Below are 16,721 nucleotides of genomic sequence, written 5' to 3'. Positions count from 1 at the left end.
ATGCAATCATACAGTATGTGGCCTTTTGTAATGGGCTGCTTTCACTTATCTTTTCAAGGTTCATCCATGTTGCAGCATATGTCAGTACTTCATCCCTTTTTATTGCTAAATAATATTCCATTGTATAGATATACCACATTTTATTTATTCATTCTTTTGATGGGTCTGTGAGCTCTTAAAACCACTCCCTGTAGCTCATTCACTTTTATCCTCTTTCTCTTATGTAACTGTGGGTATTTCTCAGATAAAAGGATATGAAGGTGACTTGAAGTAACCAAGTGTCTGGTCTTTGTGTACATTCCCCCTAACAGCAAATCAAAGGACTTTGTAAAAACTTTTAGAGATCTAACTGTGTTACCTGCTTTTCCCTGCAAGCACAAAAATCCTGATCCTTTACACAGTGGAATCAGGTTAAGCATTAGATACTATGCTCTTTGTCCTAAATGGGTTTTTGTCAGTAGTCACATTGATCTTCCAGGGTTAAAATACAGACATGGGATTGACCTTAGTAAGAAAAAAGTCAGAGAATTTCACATAGAAGAAGAGGGAACTAAGCCAGTATTGTATTGCCCTGGCTTATAATAGTTATTTCAGGAAGAGTTGCTGAATTATAAACTGGCAGCAGTGTTCTGATACTGATTTGTCAGTTTGGTAGGAGCAGCCCTATTCCAAGTTGTAACTTTAAGTAGTATCAGTGACCTTTCATGGGCTGGACGAGCAATAATTTGTCCTTGAAATGTATTAAACCATCTCACAGGCACAGTAAAATATTTGTGTGGAATGAATGATGTATGTGAGTTCCCATGAGAAACAAATATGTCAACTTTCCACTCTTTACCAGTTCCTGCAGTAATGAAAATCACAATTTCAGCTTTAAGATTGATCTGTTCCAACTCCGTAGGGTCTGTATCATCCTGTGATGCCTTCCTGAGTCTGTTCCAAAGCCATGGACTGAAACCTGAGGCCATCTGTCCGTGTGCTACGTCTGCAGAGGCCATGACTGTAGCAATCCGCAGGTATTGTTAAGGATGTCAGATGCTCTTGATGTGTCTTATAACCTGATGAAATGCGCAGTATTTACCAGGTGATGACAAAGGGTTGCTAACTAATTTTCTGCTTCATAAGCCTAAAAGTCAGAATTACTTTGTAAAGTAGTTTGAAGCATCTCATTTATTTTTCCCACTCTTGCCTAAAGTATACCCAGTAGACTAAAAGTTTACTTTAATTATTCTCATATCATCTTTGTGAATTAGTTTTTTTCTCTGTTGCTCTGCTCTTCAGAATCCTTAATAAGCATCTTTGACTAGAAATAGATTGTTCATGATTGTAGCTTAAGTATGGAAAGCACATTTATAGTTCAGCCAAGACTGATATATTCTTAACTGATTAAAATTTACTTTTTCCACCTAATTGAAAGTTACCCATGCCTTGTACATGTGAATTTAATTAATCTGGCATATTTTTCATATAGAAAGTGGAGGTTTTTTGTACTGTAGCCAGAGGAAATTTGTTTTTCTACATATTCGTGGTTTTCCTCTTGATACCATTTAATTTGCCAAACTTGATAGGTTTATTTTCTTTTCAGGCCTGGAGTTCCAGGGGCCCCTTTGCCTGGAAGAGCCATTCTCTCAATGAATGGATTGAGCTATGGGGTAATACGGGTCAATACTGAAGATAAAAACTCAGCCCTGACGGTCCAGGATGTGGGGCATGTGATGCCTGGTGGTGAGTTATGAGGACTACCTTTGGCTTTTCATGAAGATTTATCATCAGAGATAGTAGAGCCTGATGAAACAGGAGATCCAAAATAAGAAATCCTGAACTCAGAACTTAGTCACTTAATTTCTCAAAGCCTCTCTAACAGTTGAGTAGTTAGAATCATGCTGACCTTCTAGCGGTATTGTGTGATTTATTAGTGTGAATGCCTCAATTACACTTCTTCACATGGAAAGCTGAGAACTGAGTGATACTAAAGTTATCTGGTTTTCACTGTAATTGCCAAGCCATTGGGATTGGCAGAAAGAGCATACTGCTTCCGTGAGTGTTCGAGTTTGATCTGCCCAGGGGTCACACTTAATTCATCTAACCTATTTCTTTGGACTTTGCGGTCATTTTTAATGTGTTGCTGTCTCTAAATGCTTTAACTTTCAAGTATACGTATTTAATTTCTGGTTTGTTTTTAGCACTCCTTTGGTGTTCTTACTTAAAGCCACTCAGTAAATTCGAAACTCTCCTGGGTTCACAGGATGAAGATGTTATTATGCAAAGGTTTTTCAGAATCTCTCTTATTTGTATTTTCTGTACATTAGGGATGATGTGCATTATAAAACCAGATGGACCTCCCCACCTCTGCAAAACAGATGAAATTGGAGAAATCTGTGTTAGCTCCAGAACTGGAGGCATGATGTATTTTGGGCTTGCTGGTGTGACAAAAAATACATTTGAGGTATGTGATATTAAATTTCACAGGGAAAATGCTTAGTGAGGTCAGATCTGCTGGCTGAAGGCACATAGTATAACACAGTGGTTGAGAGTGTATACTCAGGAGCTAGACTGCCTAAGCTTGAATCCTGACTATGCCACTCACTAGCTAACCTCAGGTGAGTTGTTTAACCTCTCTATGCCCCAATATCCTTATCTTTACAATGTGAGTAATGATACATATTGAGCATTCCTAATCTGGAAATCTGAAATGCTCCGAAATCTGAAACTCTTTGAGGTCTTGGGACCTCATTTCAGGTAAGATATATTCAACCTGTACAGTATACAGTAACCTTTTAATCAAAACACAGCATTGGATGTGGAGACCTAAAGCCTGCTGCTGTTCATTATTACTATTGTTTAACAGCTGGTACAGGTATACTGGTGATTTTCCTGTGCTATTTTCCCTGAACACATGATTTTTTTCACTGTATTAATCGTATGTTGCATTTTTTACTATTAAGTACTTATGTGTGAATAAGTGTAAGAAAAAGATCGGAATGATGGTGATGCCAGACAACCCCAGATAGTCTATGTGGGTGGTTAAGATCGTGACATCTTTGCTTTCTGATGGTTTGGTATACACAAACACTTTTGGTCTCAAACATTTGGGGTAAGGAATACTCAACCTGTAGTATCTCTATCTCTTAGGATCATTGTGAGGACTAAACGGTTAATGTTCATAAAGTGCTTAGAACATCACTTGGCACATAGGAAATGCTGTTGTGTATCTGTTAGGTAAATAAAGGATAAGAGGCCTCACAAAAATTTACTCTGGTGAATTTGCCATGTTGTGAGCTTTATAAGCTCAAAAATTTAATTTTGAGGGTGCAGTGACAATGGCTTTATCTCTCAAAGTAGACTCAAGTTATGCCAGATTACTAATGAGAAATGAAGAACTGTTCAACCTGAGAGAACCTGATTGGAAAAAAAAAAAGAAAGAAAGATGAAGAACTGTCCTGTCAGAGGGGGTCAGAGTGCTCACATTATTCAGTCTTTCAGTCAGACAAATATTTACTGAGCATCTTCTGTGTGTCTGGCACTATTCTAGATGCTTGGGGTACATCAGGAAACAAAACGAACAAATCTCATGGAGCTCATATTCTAGTGGAGCGAGCACATTCTAGCTAGACTAGCACATTGTTTTCCTGCAGGCAGTTCTGCATGCAAAGCCAGCTTGTAATGAGAAGTTCGCCTAGCGAGCCTGGAAATCAGAACAGGGGTAATTAATTGTCTGTATTTCAAAACTGGGATTAATCTGCCTCACAGTACCATTTAAGGACCAGACAAATTCAGTTAATGGGCCATGTCCCCTTCAGGCTAGACAGGGCTTATATGAGCACTGCCAATTTTCAGTTCTTTGAGCAGAACTAGTGATTCTGAAGATGGCAGGGCATGTGTATCTACCATCCCATTTTAAAATCAGTGCATGTAATTGTACACTAATAGAAGTAACTGGTAAGAGAGAGTCATCTATGTTACAACATATCTATGCTATCCATGGTGTGGTGCCTGAAAAGGGTTAAGAACTCCTGGGCTGACCATCATCTTTGTATTTACATAGCCTAAAATGGTATACTATAAATTATTAAACATCTGTTATTATTACTATTGCTACTGTGTTCTTGGCCTGCCTTCAAAAGTTGTGTCCCATTCGCCTGAGAGGAGTGGACATACATAAACTCTTCAAGCATATGTTTACTGCCAGTCTCTTGCTTTTCTTTGACTGGTGACTAATAACCTCTCGAGTATATATACATTTAACTAATTTAAACCTTACCCAATTTCTCCTATTCTTAAGTCTTTGGACTACACATTTCCAATATCTGTAATCTTTTTCATTGCATATTCCTTACTAAAAACAAGATCCTCAAGCAGTGTTTGAAAATACTGATATCTTATTATGTTACCTTTCCTGCAAGGCATTTGCCTAGCCAGAATTCTCAGACTTAACAGGTCCATAACAATGAAGAAATTTTGAAATTTCCAGTATAAATTTAGTGATAGCAAAGTAGAGTAAAAATCCTAACCAAAAAAAGGTAAAACTATACTTTGGTTTTGCAAATTAAAATTTCCAATATTTTTTTCTTTTACTGGATTAATTCCTGAGAGAGTTTTCCAATGTGGTTAACATTTCACTAGGATAGAAAATCTAAGAATGACTTGTCAGGAAATAAAAATGTGCTTTGCTTTGAAAATAAGTTCCTAGGGAAGAAAATTTTGTAACACATATGGGAGTGTGTACCAGCCAGCCACAAAACAAAAAACAAAAAAACACATATGAGAGCAAAGACTTAGTTTTCCATTACTGCCATGCGTTACCTGTTTGATTTGAGGCAAATAGAACTCTCTGTGCCTTACTTTCTCATCTGTAAATTAGAAGTAATCCGATTTCATAGGGTTAACTTGAGGATTAACCATAAAGCAAGAAGACCCATGCCTGGCACATGATAAACTTTTAATAAATGTTAGCTCTTGTTATAACTTTCCCCTTATAAAAAAAAATCTTGGGGCTGGTCGGTTAGCTCAGTTGCTTAGAGCATGGTGTTATAACACCAAGGTCAGGGGTTCAGATCCCTATATTGGTCAGCCACAAAAAAGAAAAGAAAAGAAAAAGAAATCAAACCAATCATATAGAAAAAATAGGTAAGAGACATGAATAGGCTACTCACAAAAGAAATACAAATGGCCAGTAAACAAAGGAAAAGAAATTCAATCACACTACTCATAAAGAAATGGAATTAAAATAACAGTGGGCTGTCTTTTTTTGTACCAGATTGGCAAAGTTTGGAAGAATGGATAACACATAGTAGTAGCCATAATATAGGAAAAACAGACATTCTAATATGGTATGGGTGGAGTGTAAATCGATACAACAGTTTTGTAGGACAGCCTATTAAAATTGAAAAGATTCATGCCTTTTGTACAAATGCACAAAAATATGTACAGCAGTATTCATTAAAACAACATGTAATAGTGAAAAATTAGAATGACCTATCTAGCCATAAAAGAATGGTTACATTCCAATAGCTACCATTTCTTGAGTACTGACTCTGAGCCAGGCACTGTGCTTATGTCTGCAAAACTGTTTACATTTTTTAATCTTTACTCCAAGCCTGTGAGAGGCATTGAGAGCTCCATTTTATGGCTGAAAAAAGCTGAGCCTCAGTTAAGTCCAGGAACGTGCCCAGAGTCCACATTACTAGTAAGTGGCAGAGCCGGAAATTGAACTGACACCAAGGGCTCCGCTGCCCTGCCCCGTGCAATGGTGTGTGACAGCTGTTTTATAAAGTGGGCTAATAGACTATTACCAACCTGGCAGGATAGCCAAGATGTATTATGTGAAAAAGCAAGTTGCAAAACAGTATATATAATATGATTCCTTAAAATAAAACTGTTGATATGTTAATATATGTATCTAAAACAGGATTCACTATTTATATAATTTTAATTTTTCAACAAGCATGTATTACTGTTGTAATTTTTAAAGTATTTTTAAAAATCAAAGACATTTTCTAAGAAAAAGCAAAGTTTTTCACATTATTCCTTTTAATGTTTAGGTGATTCCAGTGAATTCTGCAGGCTCTCCTGTTGGAGATGTGCCATTCATCCGGTCAGGACTGCTGGGGTTTGTAGGGCCAGTAAGTGATGCTTTCATGTTGATTTTGGTACATCTGGTCCAAATATTTGGACTTTAATTCACAGAACATAACAAATTCTGATTAGTTCAAGAGTGTTACAGGACCACTTATCTTACATTTAGAGCAGTTCCTATAAGAATGTCATAAAATGAGTTAATGTTTATTGCTTACATTACCCAAGTTCATTTGACCTCCTTAAAACTAAGACAAATTTTTTATTTTCAAAACTCTTTCCACTTATTCTTGCTGCCTTTCATGATTTAATTAACATGTTGCAGTAAGTTAGAAGAGTATTGGAAAAAGTTACCTTCAGTGGCAAAGGGTAACCATAATACATAGTGTACAAAGCATCTTCATACAAATTATCAGCACTATACCATGTGTAATAGTAAATTCTTTGAATGACAACAATTTGTTATTCAGCAAATGGTATTTACAGGCACTGGGTTTACAGAAACAATTAGGACATGAAAAGCCTGTTCTCAAAGAGCTCACAGTGAGCTTAATGAGCCCATGAGGATGGCAAAGAGCCAGGTCATGAAGGGCTTTGGCTTTTCATGATGTAATGGGAAGTTGGAATTTTATCCTGTAAGTAATAGGAGTCATTATCTTAGTTAAGCCCATATCCCTCCATCCATCTCTAATTACCTTCTACTCTATCTTTCTTCTCCTCTTAAGTCACATAAGAGAAGATCTAATTTAATTTTATTTCTTCCTCACCATTTATGGGGTGGGGGGGGATATGATCTAGGAGAATAACTCTCCTAGAAATAGTCTACACCTACTGTCTTGACTTCTTAGCTCAATACCAGGAAGTTCTCAGACCTAGCTCCTTTTAGCTTACTGCTCCACTATTGCGTCCAAGATGGAGCTCCAGCCATCACATCTGCATTCCAAGAAACAGAGGAAAAGGTGTGGTCCTGCTCTCTCTTAAGGAAGCTTCCCTGAAGCTGCTATGCGACACTTCCACTTACGTCTCATGGGTCTGCATTAGTCTACGGCCACACCTAGCTGCAAGGCAGGCTGAAGTGCAGTCTTTATTTTGATCAGCCATGCCCAGCCAAAAGTTCTCCTACAGTGAAAGAAATGGAGATGCGGACACTGGGGAACTAGCAGTGACTGTCTCATTCTTTTTGTGTCCAGCACCATAGCTTTTCAGACTGTGTTGGAAATGGCTGGTTCCCCTCTATCATCTGGGATGGACCAATAGCCTCTTGAGGATAGAGAGTATATCTTACTTACATAGCCCAGTCAGTATAGGGCACTACATTGTGCCCAGTAAATCGATGAGTGATATTCATATGATGATAACTACTAGATAATCAAATATATGTAAATGGTCTAAGAAATTTAGCAATTCTGTAATGATTGAGAAACGTTAATTTACTCCACATGGGTCTGGGAAGATTATTTATACAGTGATGCTTTTGGGTCTTTGATAGTAGAGTTTCCTTCTGCTCTTTTAACTTACTGGAGAAGAAAGGCTCCTACAATCTTCCTTAAAACTTTCTTGATTAGCCTCTGTCCAGTCTTGCCAGATAGAAACAGCATTACTCTTATAAACCTGAACCAATCATTCTCATATTATAAAACTGTTTTAGGGGGCTGGCCAGTTAGCTTAGTTGGTTAGAGTGTGGTGTTATAACAGCAAGGTCAAGGGTTCTGATCCCCATACTCTCCCCCTGCCAAAAAAATTTTAAAAATTAAAAACAGTAAAACTGTTTTAGTCTCCTAATTCCAATAGTAAATGAATTAACATTTTTCTTCTCTGTATTCATCCTGTGAATAGGTACAAAAGGTAATCATGGCTGGGAAAATAAACTATGCTGTGTGAAGTCCTAGTTGCTTTATTTTTTTCCTAAAATATTTATTTTTTATTTTATATATTTATGGGGTACAGAGTTGACTGTCAGTATCTGTGTATAGTATGTGATGATCAAATCAATATTATTAGCATGTTCATCATTACAGATCGTAATTATTCTTTGTGCCCCTTACCTAATTACTCCCTAATTTCCCTCCCTCTCCCCCTTTCCCATCTCTAGTAACTATAGGTCTGTTCTCTCCTTCTGAGAGTTCAGTGTTTTATTGTGGTCTCTTATAGCATTCTTCCTTAAGATTAAATATGAACAAATTCCCTTCTCACATGTAAGACCCCATTGGCTGTAAGATGTTACTGATTTCAGAGATGTCAAGATGTGAAACTCTTTCTTTGGAATCCGTAAAATATGGCATTGTTTTCTTTCTTGTATTTTTTAAGGATATTTACTTGAAGGCAGGAACTAAAATATGTGTGTTTTACTATTTAAATCATGGAAATCAAAATAAATCATTGTTACCTTTCAGGGTAGTTTGGTATTTGTGGTTGGAAAAATGGACGGATTACTGATGGTTAGTGGTCGAAGACATAATGCCGATGACATTGTTGCTACTGGATTGGCTGTTGAGTCAATAAAGACCGTGTATAGAGGAAGGTGAGTAGTACGGGGTTCAAATGTTAGCACTTCTGATGGAATCTAAATAGGTCTCCACAGAGTGGTTTGAGTTGTAGTCTGTAGATTCTTTTTGCAAGTAATTAGGTTGTTTTTGGTTAAGCATAGCAGAAGCCTGACTTTGATATATATCTTACAATATCTGGTTCTTTGGCTGCAATTGAGAGGAATAACTATATCCTATTTTTCAGATTTTAATTATTATATTTGTTGAGTCCTGAGAACTGAAGAGAATTCTAAAATAGTTGAACTTCCTCCATTTCTTTAATACAGAAGTAGTGCCATTCAGACTGAGATTGACGCTATTCTATAGGAGTCTACATCTAAGATTATTTCTCTTGTTTCTAACTAAATTATTATACTGTTTTAATACACATAAGTGCTCATTTCAAATTACATTAACGAAGTCAATTAAATATCTTTTTTCTTTGCTTATTCATGCAAGAAGAGATATTTGCTATATATTTGAGTAGTTGATATCCTTCCTATTCAGCAAATCAAGATCATGGGTATATATCTTCCGAACAACCTTGGTGACCCTTTAGTTTTTTAAGTAAGAAAAATTAAACCATGAAGAACCAGTTCCTGAAATGTGTAGTTTTGGTAATGGTGTGGCTTCCTGTGAGATGTAAACTCCATGGGGCACTAGACCTTCTGTCTTTGGTCATAGTGGCATCCCCAGCACTCAGCACAGTGCCTGGCACATAGCAGATGTTCAATAAACGTGTGGAAGGAAGGAGGAAAGGGAGTCAGACGGGTGCTGGTACATTCAGCTCTCCCATTTTTTCCATGCATTCAGTCAACAAATATTTATTGGATGCCAACTATGTTCTGCTATTCTAGATGCCCCAACTGCAGTAATGAACAGAACAGGCCAAGTCTCTGCCCATGTGAAGCTCACTTTCTTATTGCAGGAAGCTGACAGTAACCAAATAAACAGGGAAATAGATACCATGTGACATGGTGACGAGTGCTGTGGAGAAGAAGCACACAGGGGCAGGGGTGGCTTGCTAGTTTGTATGAGGTGGTCTGGGCATGCCTCACTAGTATGGGGACATTTGAGCGGAGACCTCACTCAGAACCAACTCTGTCCCCGCCTCGGCCTCCCAGGGGCTCCGCGATCAGCCCTGGCCTGTGTCTGACCTTTCCCTCCCGCTCTCTGCTTCACCACTTTGCTCCAGGCACACTGGCCTTCTCGTTGTTCCTCAAACCTGCCAAGTTCGTCCCTACCTCAGAACCTTTTCGCTTTCCGTTCCTTCTGCCCGGAAACCTCTTCCTCCAGATCTTCGCGTGGCTCGCGTCCTCACTTCATTCAGGTCTCTGCTCCAATGTCCAGTCCTCAGGGAGGCGCTCCCCAACCAGCCTGCCTTCAGTAGCACAGCACCCCACACACCTCTCCACCCGCCTGTACAGTGCAACCTGACATTGTTACATATTTATTTGTTCGTTCTGTCTCTAACTCGTAAGCTCCGTGAAGACAGGAACTTTGTCTTATTTTTCGCTATGTCCCCAACATTCATGACAGTGGTGCTTAATACATGTTTTTTGAATGAATGAGTCCTCATGTTGATGGTAATGGTTGTGGTATTTTCTTTTCTAAACTATTCATTTCAGGGTGGTGTGGTGGTGATGTCCCCTCTCTGTAATTCCAATTAAGCAAAGTAGATAGGACTGCTTGTGAAGGGAGTCCTGATGTGTTTGATCTGTCTCTCTTAGAATTGCTGTGTTTTCTGTGTCTGTATTTTATGATGAGCGCATTGTGGTGGTTGCGGAACAAAGACCTGATGCTTCTGAGGAAGATAGTTTCCAGTGGATGAGCCGTGTGCTGCAGGTAAGCACACCTTGGGGTCTGGGTCTCATCAGAGGTGGCAGCAACCATTGCTTAAACATTTTCCTTGATGGGCCGGTTATGCCACTTTATTTTTTCTTGCTGATCATTGTTCAGATATACTGGATACTGTTAGCAAAATCAGATCATTAATACAATTTCTCCTTGTGGACCAAATAGTGTTTTTCTGCTCAGGTTGCCAGTAACAATAGATTTGACTTGCCTCAGCATATTCGTTCATGCTGAGTGTTTACTAGCTACGAAAGTTTTAACTGTTCATGTGTGGAGCACATCTTTGGCAGTAAGTAGTGCCATAAGTCGTGCCTAGAGTGTGAGGGATCCAAGAAAATGTGTTATTCTGACTGTGTAGGAGCTTTACTCTAGAGTTAGAGAAGATGTTAGGGAAAGAGAATGATTTGGGCCCCATATAAGGGATGTGTTTCTGGTGGAGAGCAGGCTAGAATGATGCAAAGAGTCTATTCTCCATTTAGAATTACTGACTTTGAATCCCAGTTCCTCTCCTTACGGACATGTGCCCTTGTGCAAGTTACTTAACCTCACTGAGTTTATTGGAGATAAAATTATCTATTTTACAGAGTGATTGGAAGGATTAAATGAGATAGTTAATTGAAGTATATAGTATCTGCATTCAGTAAATAATGATGGTGATTATTTTTAACATCAAAAATAATGATCATAATAAGCTTAATCTCCAATAAAGAAGTCCACTCTATTTTAAATAATATTCCTTTCACTCTTCTTTATTGTTCTAATTAACATTTATCTCCATATAAGTATGTTTACATTTATTAATTGTTTTCTACATTCACGATAATATAAGCCCCACGAAGGCCATGACTTGTCTCTTGTTCACTACTCAATCCCCAGAGCGTGATAGCTATGCCGACATGTCATAGTAGGCTCAGTAAATATTTGTTGGCTAAATGGATGGTCCAGAGAAAGCAATAACTCATGTATTTTATTGGAAGTGTTCCCAATGTCTATAACTTCTCTTCCTGGGGCATTTGGATTTACTAACTGCCAGTTAGTAGTAATGTAGAAACAACACATGCATGAGATGAGTGACAGGGCTAGATGACTTTTAAGATTTCTTTCTATCCTTAGGATCTGTGGTTCTGAGGTATCAGCTGGTGTAGCATAGGCTATTTGTGGTAGGAAATCAGAGAAAACAAAATCTACTGAAGGTAGACTAGACAGAAAAGATTAAGAAGAAGGTAGGACTGGGTTGATCTCTGAAAGATAGCTAAGGTGCAGACATGCAAAGAGAATATTTTTCATACCATTCATATTTTCTTTTTTAAAAAAAAAGATGACCAGTAAGGGGATCTTAACCCTTGACTGGGTGTTGTCAGCACCACACTCTCCCAAGTGAGCTAACCGGCCATCCCTATATAGGGATCCAAACCGCTCGCCTTGGTGTTATCAGCACCACACTCTCCCAAGTGAGAGAATGGCCCTATACCATTCATATTTTCAAACAAACAAAAACCTTCTTATTTTGTTCAGGATGAACTTTGGGGCATATTGGTAGAATCTTGTGGTAAATAACATATTTTTTTGCTGTATAGAAAAGTGAGTGTATCTGAAATTTCCCAAGATACTTGTTACTTTTCCCTAGAAAGCAACTGTAGGAATTAAATGCCAACTTACTAATCAAAATTCTTGTAAAAGTCATTTGGGGTCTGACTGGAGTATGAAATAAGCGGCCGCTGTTTTCTCAGTGTCTGTAACGTCTTTAGGCATTTGGATCCATAGTAGAATAGTAAAGGACACCATATGTTCTAGTAGGTTAGAGGCCAAAGGTTATTTAATTCCAGATCTGTTTATAACATAAACTAAATACCTAACTAAGCACCTTCTGAGTAAAGGTGGTTAGTAATTCTGTTTTCAGTGAGGAATCCAGGCTACGTGTAATATACTTGCCAACTTTCTGTGTATTCTAGAAGAACAGAAACTTAGGAACTCTGCCAGACTTCCTGTTTCCTAGTCATCCGTGTTGGTTAGAAAGATAGTCTAAGGAATATGATTTTCAAGTTTATTCCTTTGCCCTTTTAAGTTGTTTTAATAAAAGGCTTTGTCTACCTTTTTGACTGTTAGTTCATTCTTCTTCTCAGTAAGACTTATGGGTAATAACGATAGAACCCTCTTAACTGATATGTTTGGAACTGGTATTAATGGTTGTCAGTTTTAAAAGGTAGTTGAAGCAGAAAATCATAAAAATGAGAAATTTTTGAAGTATTAAATTTTAACACAAAACACATAACTGTATTCATTTGATATAGAGTAGTGTGATTATGAGTATACCAGTTTGAGTTCCAGGTCAACTTACTTCCATAAACTGTATCCAAATGCATCATCTTTGGTTTCTGGTTTTGTTTCCTTTAAGTTGGAACTGGAATGCAGGTATTTGAAAAGTGATCAAATAGATAATGCTTACCGTTAGGATTAAATTGCCCATACCTCACAACAGTAGTTTTTTAGGAACTCACCTTTAGTATATTTTTCCAAAGCATAACTTTTTCTGGTTTTTGGCATTCATATTTTACCAATTGATGTAATGTTTAATTAAGTCATGTGAACATGATACAAGAACTGTCACGAACTGTGTAGAAACACAGCTGACTATCAGCAAGCATACGGTTACATGGCTGGGAGCAGAGGTGCACTGAGGGGAGCTTGTGACCTCCAGTGCTAAGGGTGCTACGGGCCATGCCATGGATGTTTTGCAGAGGGGATGCATGGTGACATGGTAAGTCACTTAAGTGGGGGCCCATTCAGAGAGCTTCCATTGTATTCATAATAAAAATACTTTGCCTCTATCTAATTGAGCTATGTTGGACAGCTAAAAGATCAAAAGAACTAAAACAAATTCCTAGATTTTTGACATCACTTAAGAGAGACCATACTGAGGCTTTCAAATCAATATTCACCTCTGTCCATTTCGATTGTGTCTTACCACTCTTCTGTTAACCTCTGCCATAGCTGAAAGATGTATGAGATCTTTATGATTATCTTTAGACTTTTAGATGTATGGAATCTTAATGATCTACCAGATTCTAGAACTCGAATGGATAGAGAAAGAAAAATCCTAGAGTAATATAATGGATTATGTCAGGAGTATGTCAAATGTAGTGAACGTAATCTCATTGAGTGTTTTTCTTTGTATTTTTCTAGGCAATTGATAGCATTCATCAAGTGGGGGTTTATTGCCTTGCTCTGGTGCCTGCCAATACATTGCCAAAAACTCCATTAGGAGGGATCCATATATCTCAGACAAAACAGCTCTTTCTGGAGGGATCTCTACATCCTTGCAACATCCTCATGTGCCCACATACATGTGTGACAAATTTGCCAAAACCCCGGCAAAAGCAACCAGGTAATATGCTAACTTCCAAGACATAACATTAAAATTGTAACTTTAAGAAGCTGAGTTCTCTCAGTGTGAGTCTTACTCTGGAATTAAACTTTACAAAGATTAGTAACACAAGAATAGCATCAGATGACCCAAAACAAGGAGTGTGACCCTGCAAAATAGGCTTCTTTGGGTTTACAGCTGTCTCCCTCTTCTGGGCAATTCTCAGTATCATGCCTCCATTTCCCCTAAAGTATAGGTCAAGATGATCAGAATCCCACTGTAGAAGCAGAAGAAAATAAGTCCTGTAAGAGAAGGTTCTGCTAATAAGAATCACTAGTATTTAGTGTGTACTTACTAAATGCCGCATAATAACTAAGCATTTTACATATGTGATCCTAAAGCCTTGCCCCCAGCTATAGAAAATAAAGTTCAGAAAAAAGTATCATGCCCAAGTCACATAGCTGAATTAGTGACAGGGCTGAGATTAACACTAATTGTGACTGAAATCCACACTCTGAATTATTATGCTGTACTGCATTTCTGTTGGGACTCTCTTATCTCTCACTCCTTTTTAGCTTTAGGGGTCTGATTTGGGACCATAATACTTCTAGGAAACAAGATACTTAATTCAGAAAGTAAGCTCAAGGTAAATAGCATGCTTTGCATTTGCCCTGTTCCTGTGAGTTCAAGCAACTTAAGAGTGTATGAGTTGCCATGTGGAAAAAGAGAAAAAACAAATAGTCGATTTTACCTTTTTGCCTTATTTCTGAGCAGACCTAGATTACAAGGCTGACTGAGTAGGAGGCTAAGGGCAGGAGTAATTGGTTGATCATAAGTCATATTAAAATATCTGTTAACTTCAACATGGGATTTTTAAGTTTTATTGGTGCTTTTTCATTTTAAGAGAAGTTAGTGAGAGGCTCCTAGTTTCCTGAATGCCTGAAAACACGTGAAAGCCAAAATCTGGCCTCTGCAGATCCCCCTCTCCACCCCCTCCAGACACACAGTATACATCAGTCTCTGGATGCTGGGAAGAGATGATGTAAGTGAGAAGATGAGAAAGGGGAAGGGGAAGTGTGGTATTTAATTTAATTTCTGTAAGACAGCTTCTGTTAAAAGGTGAACGTGATGTACAATAGTAAGATATAAGGTAAACCTCTGACTCTCTAGGATATTTTTATCAGGATCTTAAGATGTTAATACACTCTGCAGTCATTACTTCAGTGGTCTGGTGGCTGAAGGTCATATCACACTTGTTTATCTAGATTTTATTGTCAACTCATCAACTACTCTTATTAACAGTGTGTGTAGAGCTAAAGTATGATATTCATCAGTTTCTGCCACTAAAGAGTTCATGGAGGCTAATATTCTAAAGGGGCAGTCAAAATCAAGAAGTCTATGTTATTAGCAAGAAATGTATAAAAAGAAGTATCTTCAAACACATTACCTGCCTATGCATATGACAGATACATTAAAACATACAAATCTTTCTCCATCTCAAATTCTGTTACACTGCCCTATAAGTAAAATCATATGTTACATTTGTCATATGAGTAAAATCCTATTTTAAATAGCATTTAATCTTTAATTCTTTTAACTAAACATTACTGTTGTGGTAGTTACTTAAGAAGATTTTGCTTAGAGTCATAGCAGATACTTAAAAGTGCTTTTGCCAGTCAGGTTTCAACCAATTTTATTACAGGATAAAACTTACATAAAAGACTTATTCTTAAGCTCCTGAAGGCATAGCAACCATTTCATCCTGTCTGATGAGAGCAATATGTTGGATTCAGTGTTTTTCTTTCTTGTTGTTGGTGCCTGCTAAGATCTTAGTTGGATGCATATGAACAGGACCAAAGCAATTTGAAAATCATGGCACAGACAGTGATGGAGATGATGAGGGATAGCATGAGAGTTTGGGGTTGAAGAAGAATATGGGAAAGAAGAGATGGGTGTAAGGAGTGAAGTAAGACAGGAAAAGGAAGATGCAAAAGGTGCGAAGGCAGCCCAGAGGCAAAAATGTCATTGAGATGCGTATTGGAGCTATTGTGGAAAGAATGAGAGTGCGTTGGTTAGGACTGGTCTTGGCTGCAGGTTGCAGAAAAACATCACAACAGCTTAAAGGAGATACAGATTTCTTTCTTTCTAAGGTAAAAGAAATTCAGAGTTAGGCAATCCAGGGCCGGGATGGTCACTCCTCAGTCATATTCTACCAGCTCCCGGTCTTTTTGCAGCATTGTTTTATCAGTCAGCTATTGTTACAGATATACTACATAACAACCCTAAAACGCAGTGCCTGAGAAAACAAGCATTTATTTTTCACCATGGAATGTGGATCTGGGCTTGGCTGGAATCAGCTGGACTTGACCTGGTTCCAGGCTGTCAGTTAGGTTCAGACCTGTTCCATGTGTTTTCTCATCATGGGATCAGCAGCTACCTGGGCCATATTTTTCTCAAGGCAGATGGTAGAAGTAAGAAGGCAAGCCAAACCACACAAGCATATTTAAAGCTTCTGTTTGTGTCACGTTTCCTAACATTTCATTGTCCGAAACAAGTCAGACCATGCCCAGAGTCAGTGGAGCAGAGAAGTACCTCCTCCCATGTAACCACAGCTAGGACAGGAAGGAAAGGAAGGATTGTGAGAAAATAAAACAGCCCCACCACAGCCATCCTCAGCATACTGCCTCAGGGTCCGTTAGGCTCCCTGACCTCCAGCTATCATTTCTACATTCCAGTTAGCAGGTAGGGGGAAAAGGTACAGAATGAATACCCTTCCCTTTAAACGTGTTTTCTAGGACTAGCCTGTTAGCTCACTTAGAGTGTGGTTCTGATAACACCAAGGTCACAGTTTTGGATCCCCTTACCAGCCAGCTCCCAAAAACAAAAACAAAAAACATGTTTTC

At 38.2% G+C, this 16,721-nt stretch overlaps 1 protein-coding gene across 3 annotated transcripts in view; it reads left to right on the top strand.

Annotated features, from left to right (window-relative positions):
- Window positions 1–16,721, top strand: part of DIP2B (disco interacting protein 2 homolog B) — a 220,238-nt gene that overhangs the window by 170,562 nt on the left and 32,955 nt on the right. For all 3 annotated transcript variants that reach the window (XM_063074794.1, XM_063074793.1, XM_063074792.1), the window contains 7 exons: window positions 902–1,016; window positions 1,586–1,725; window positions 2,310–2,446; window positions 6,042–6,122; window positions 8,469–8,596; window positions 10,331–10,445; window positions 13,638–13,839. In XM_063074794.1, the coding sequence (XP_062930864.1) occupies window positions 902–1,016; window positions 1,586–1,725; window positions 2,310–2,446; window positions 6,042–6,122; window positions 8,469–8,596; window positions 10,331–10,445; window positions 13,638–13,839 (918 nt within the window). The remainder of the gene's footprint in view (window positions 1–901; window positions 1,017–1,585; window positions 1,726–2,309; window positions 2,447–6,041; window positions 6,123–8,468; window positions 8,597–10,330; window positions 10,446–13,637; window positions 13,840–16,721) is intronic.

The sequence above is a fragment of the Cynocephalus volans genome, chromosome 12, assembly GCF_027409185.1.
Source record: "Cynocephalus volans isolate mCynVol1 chromosome 12, mCynVol1.pri, whole genome shotgun sequence".
Lineage (NCBI taxonomy): Eukaryota > Metazoa > Chordata > Mammalia > Dermoptera > Cynocephalidae > Cynocephalus > Cynocephalus volans.
Note: the sequence above shows the minus strand (reverse complement) of the source record. Positions and strands in the feature narration are given on the sequence as shown.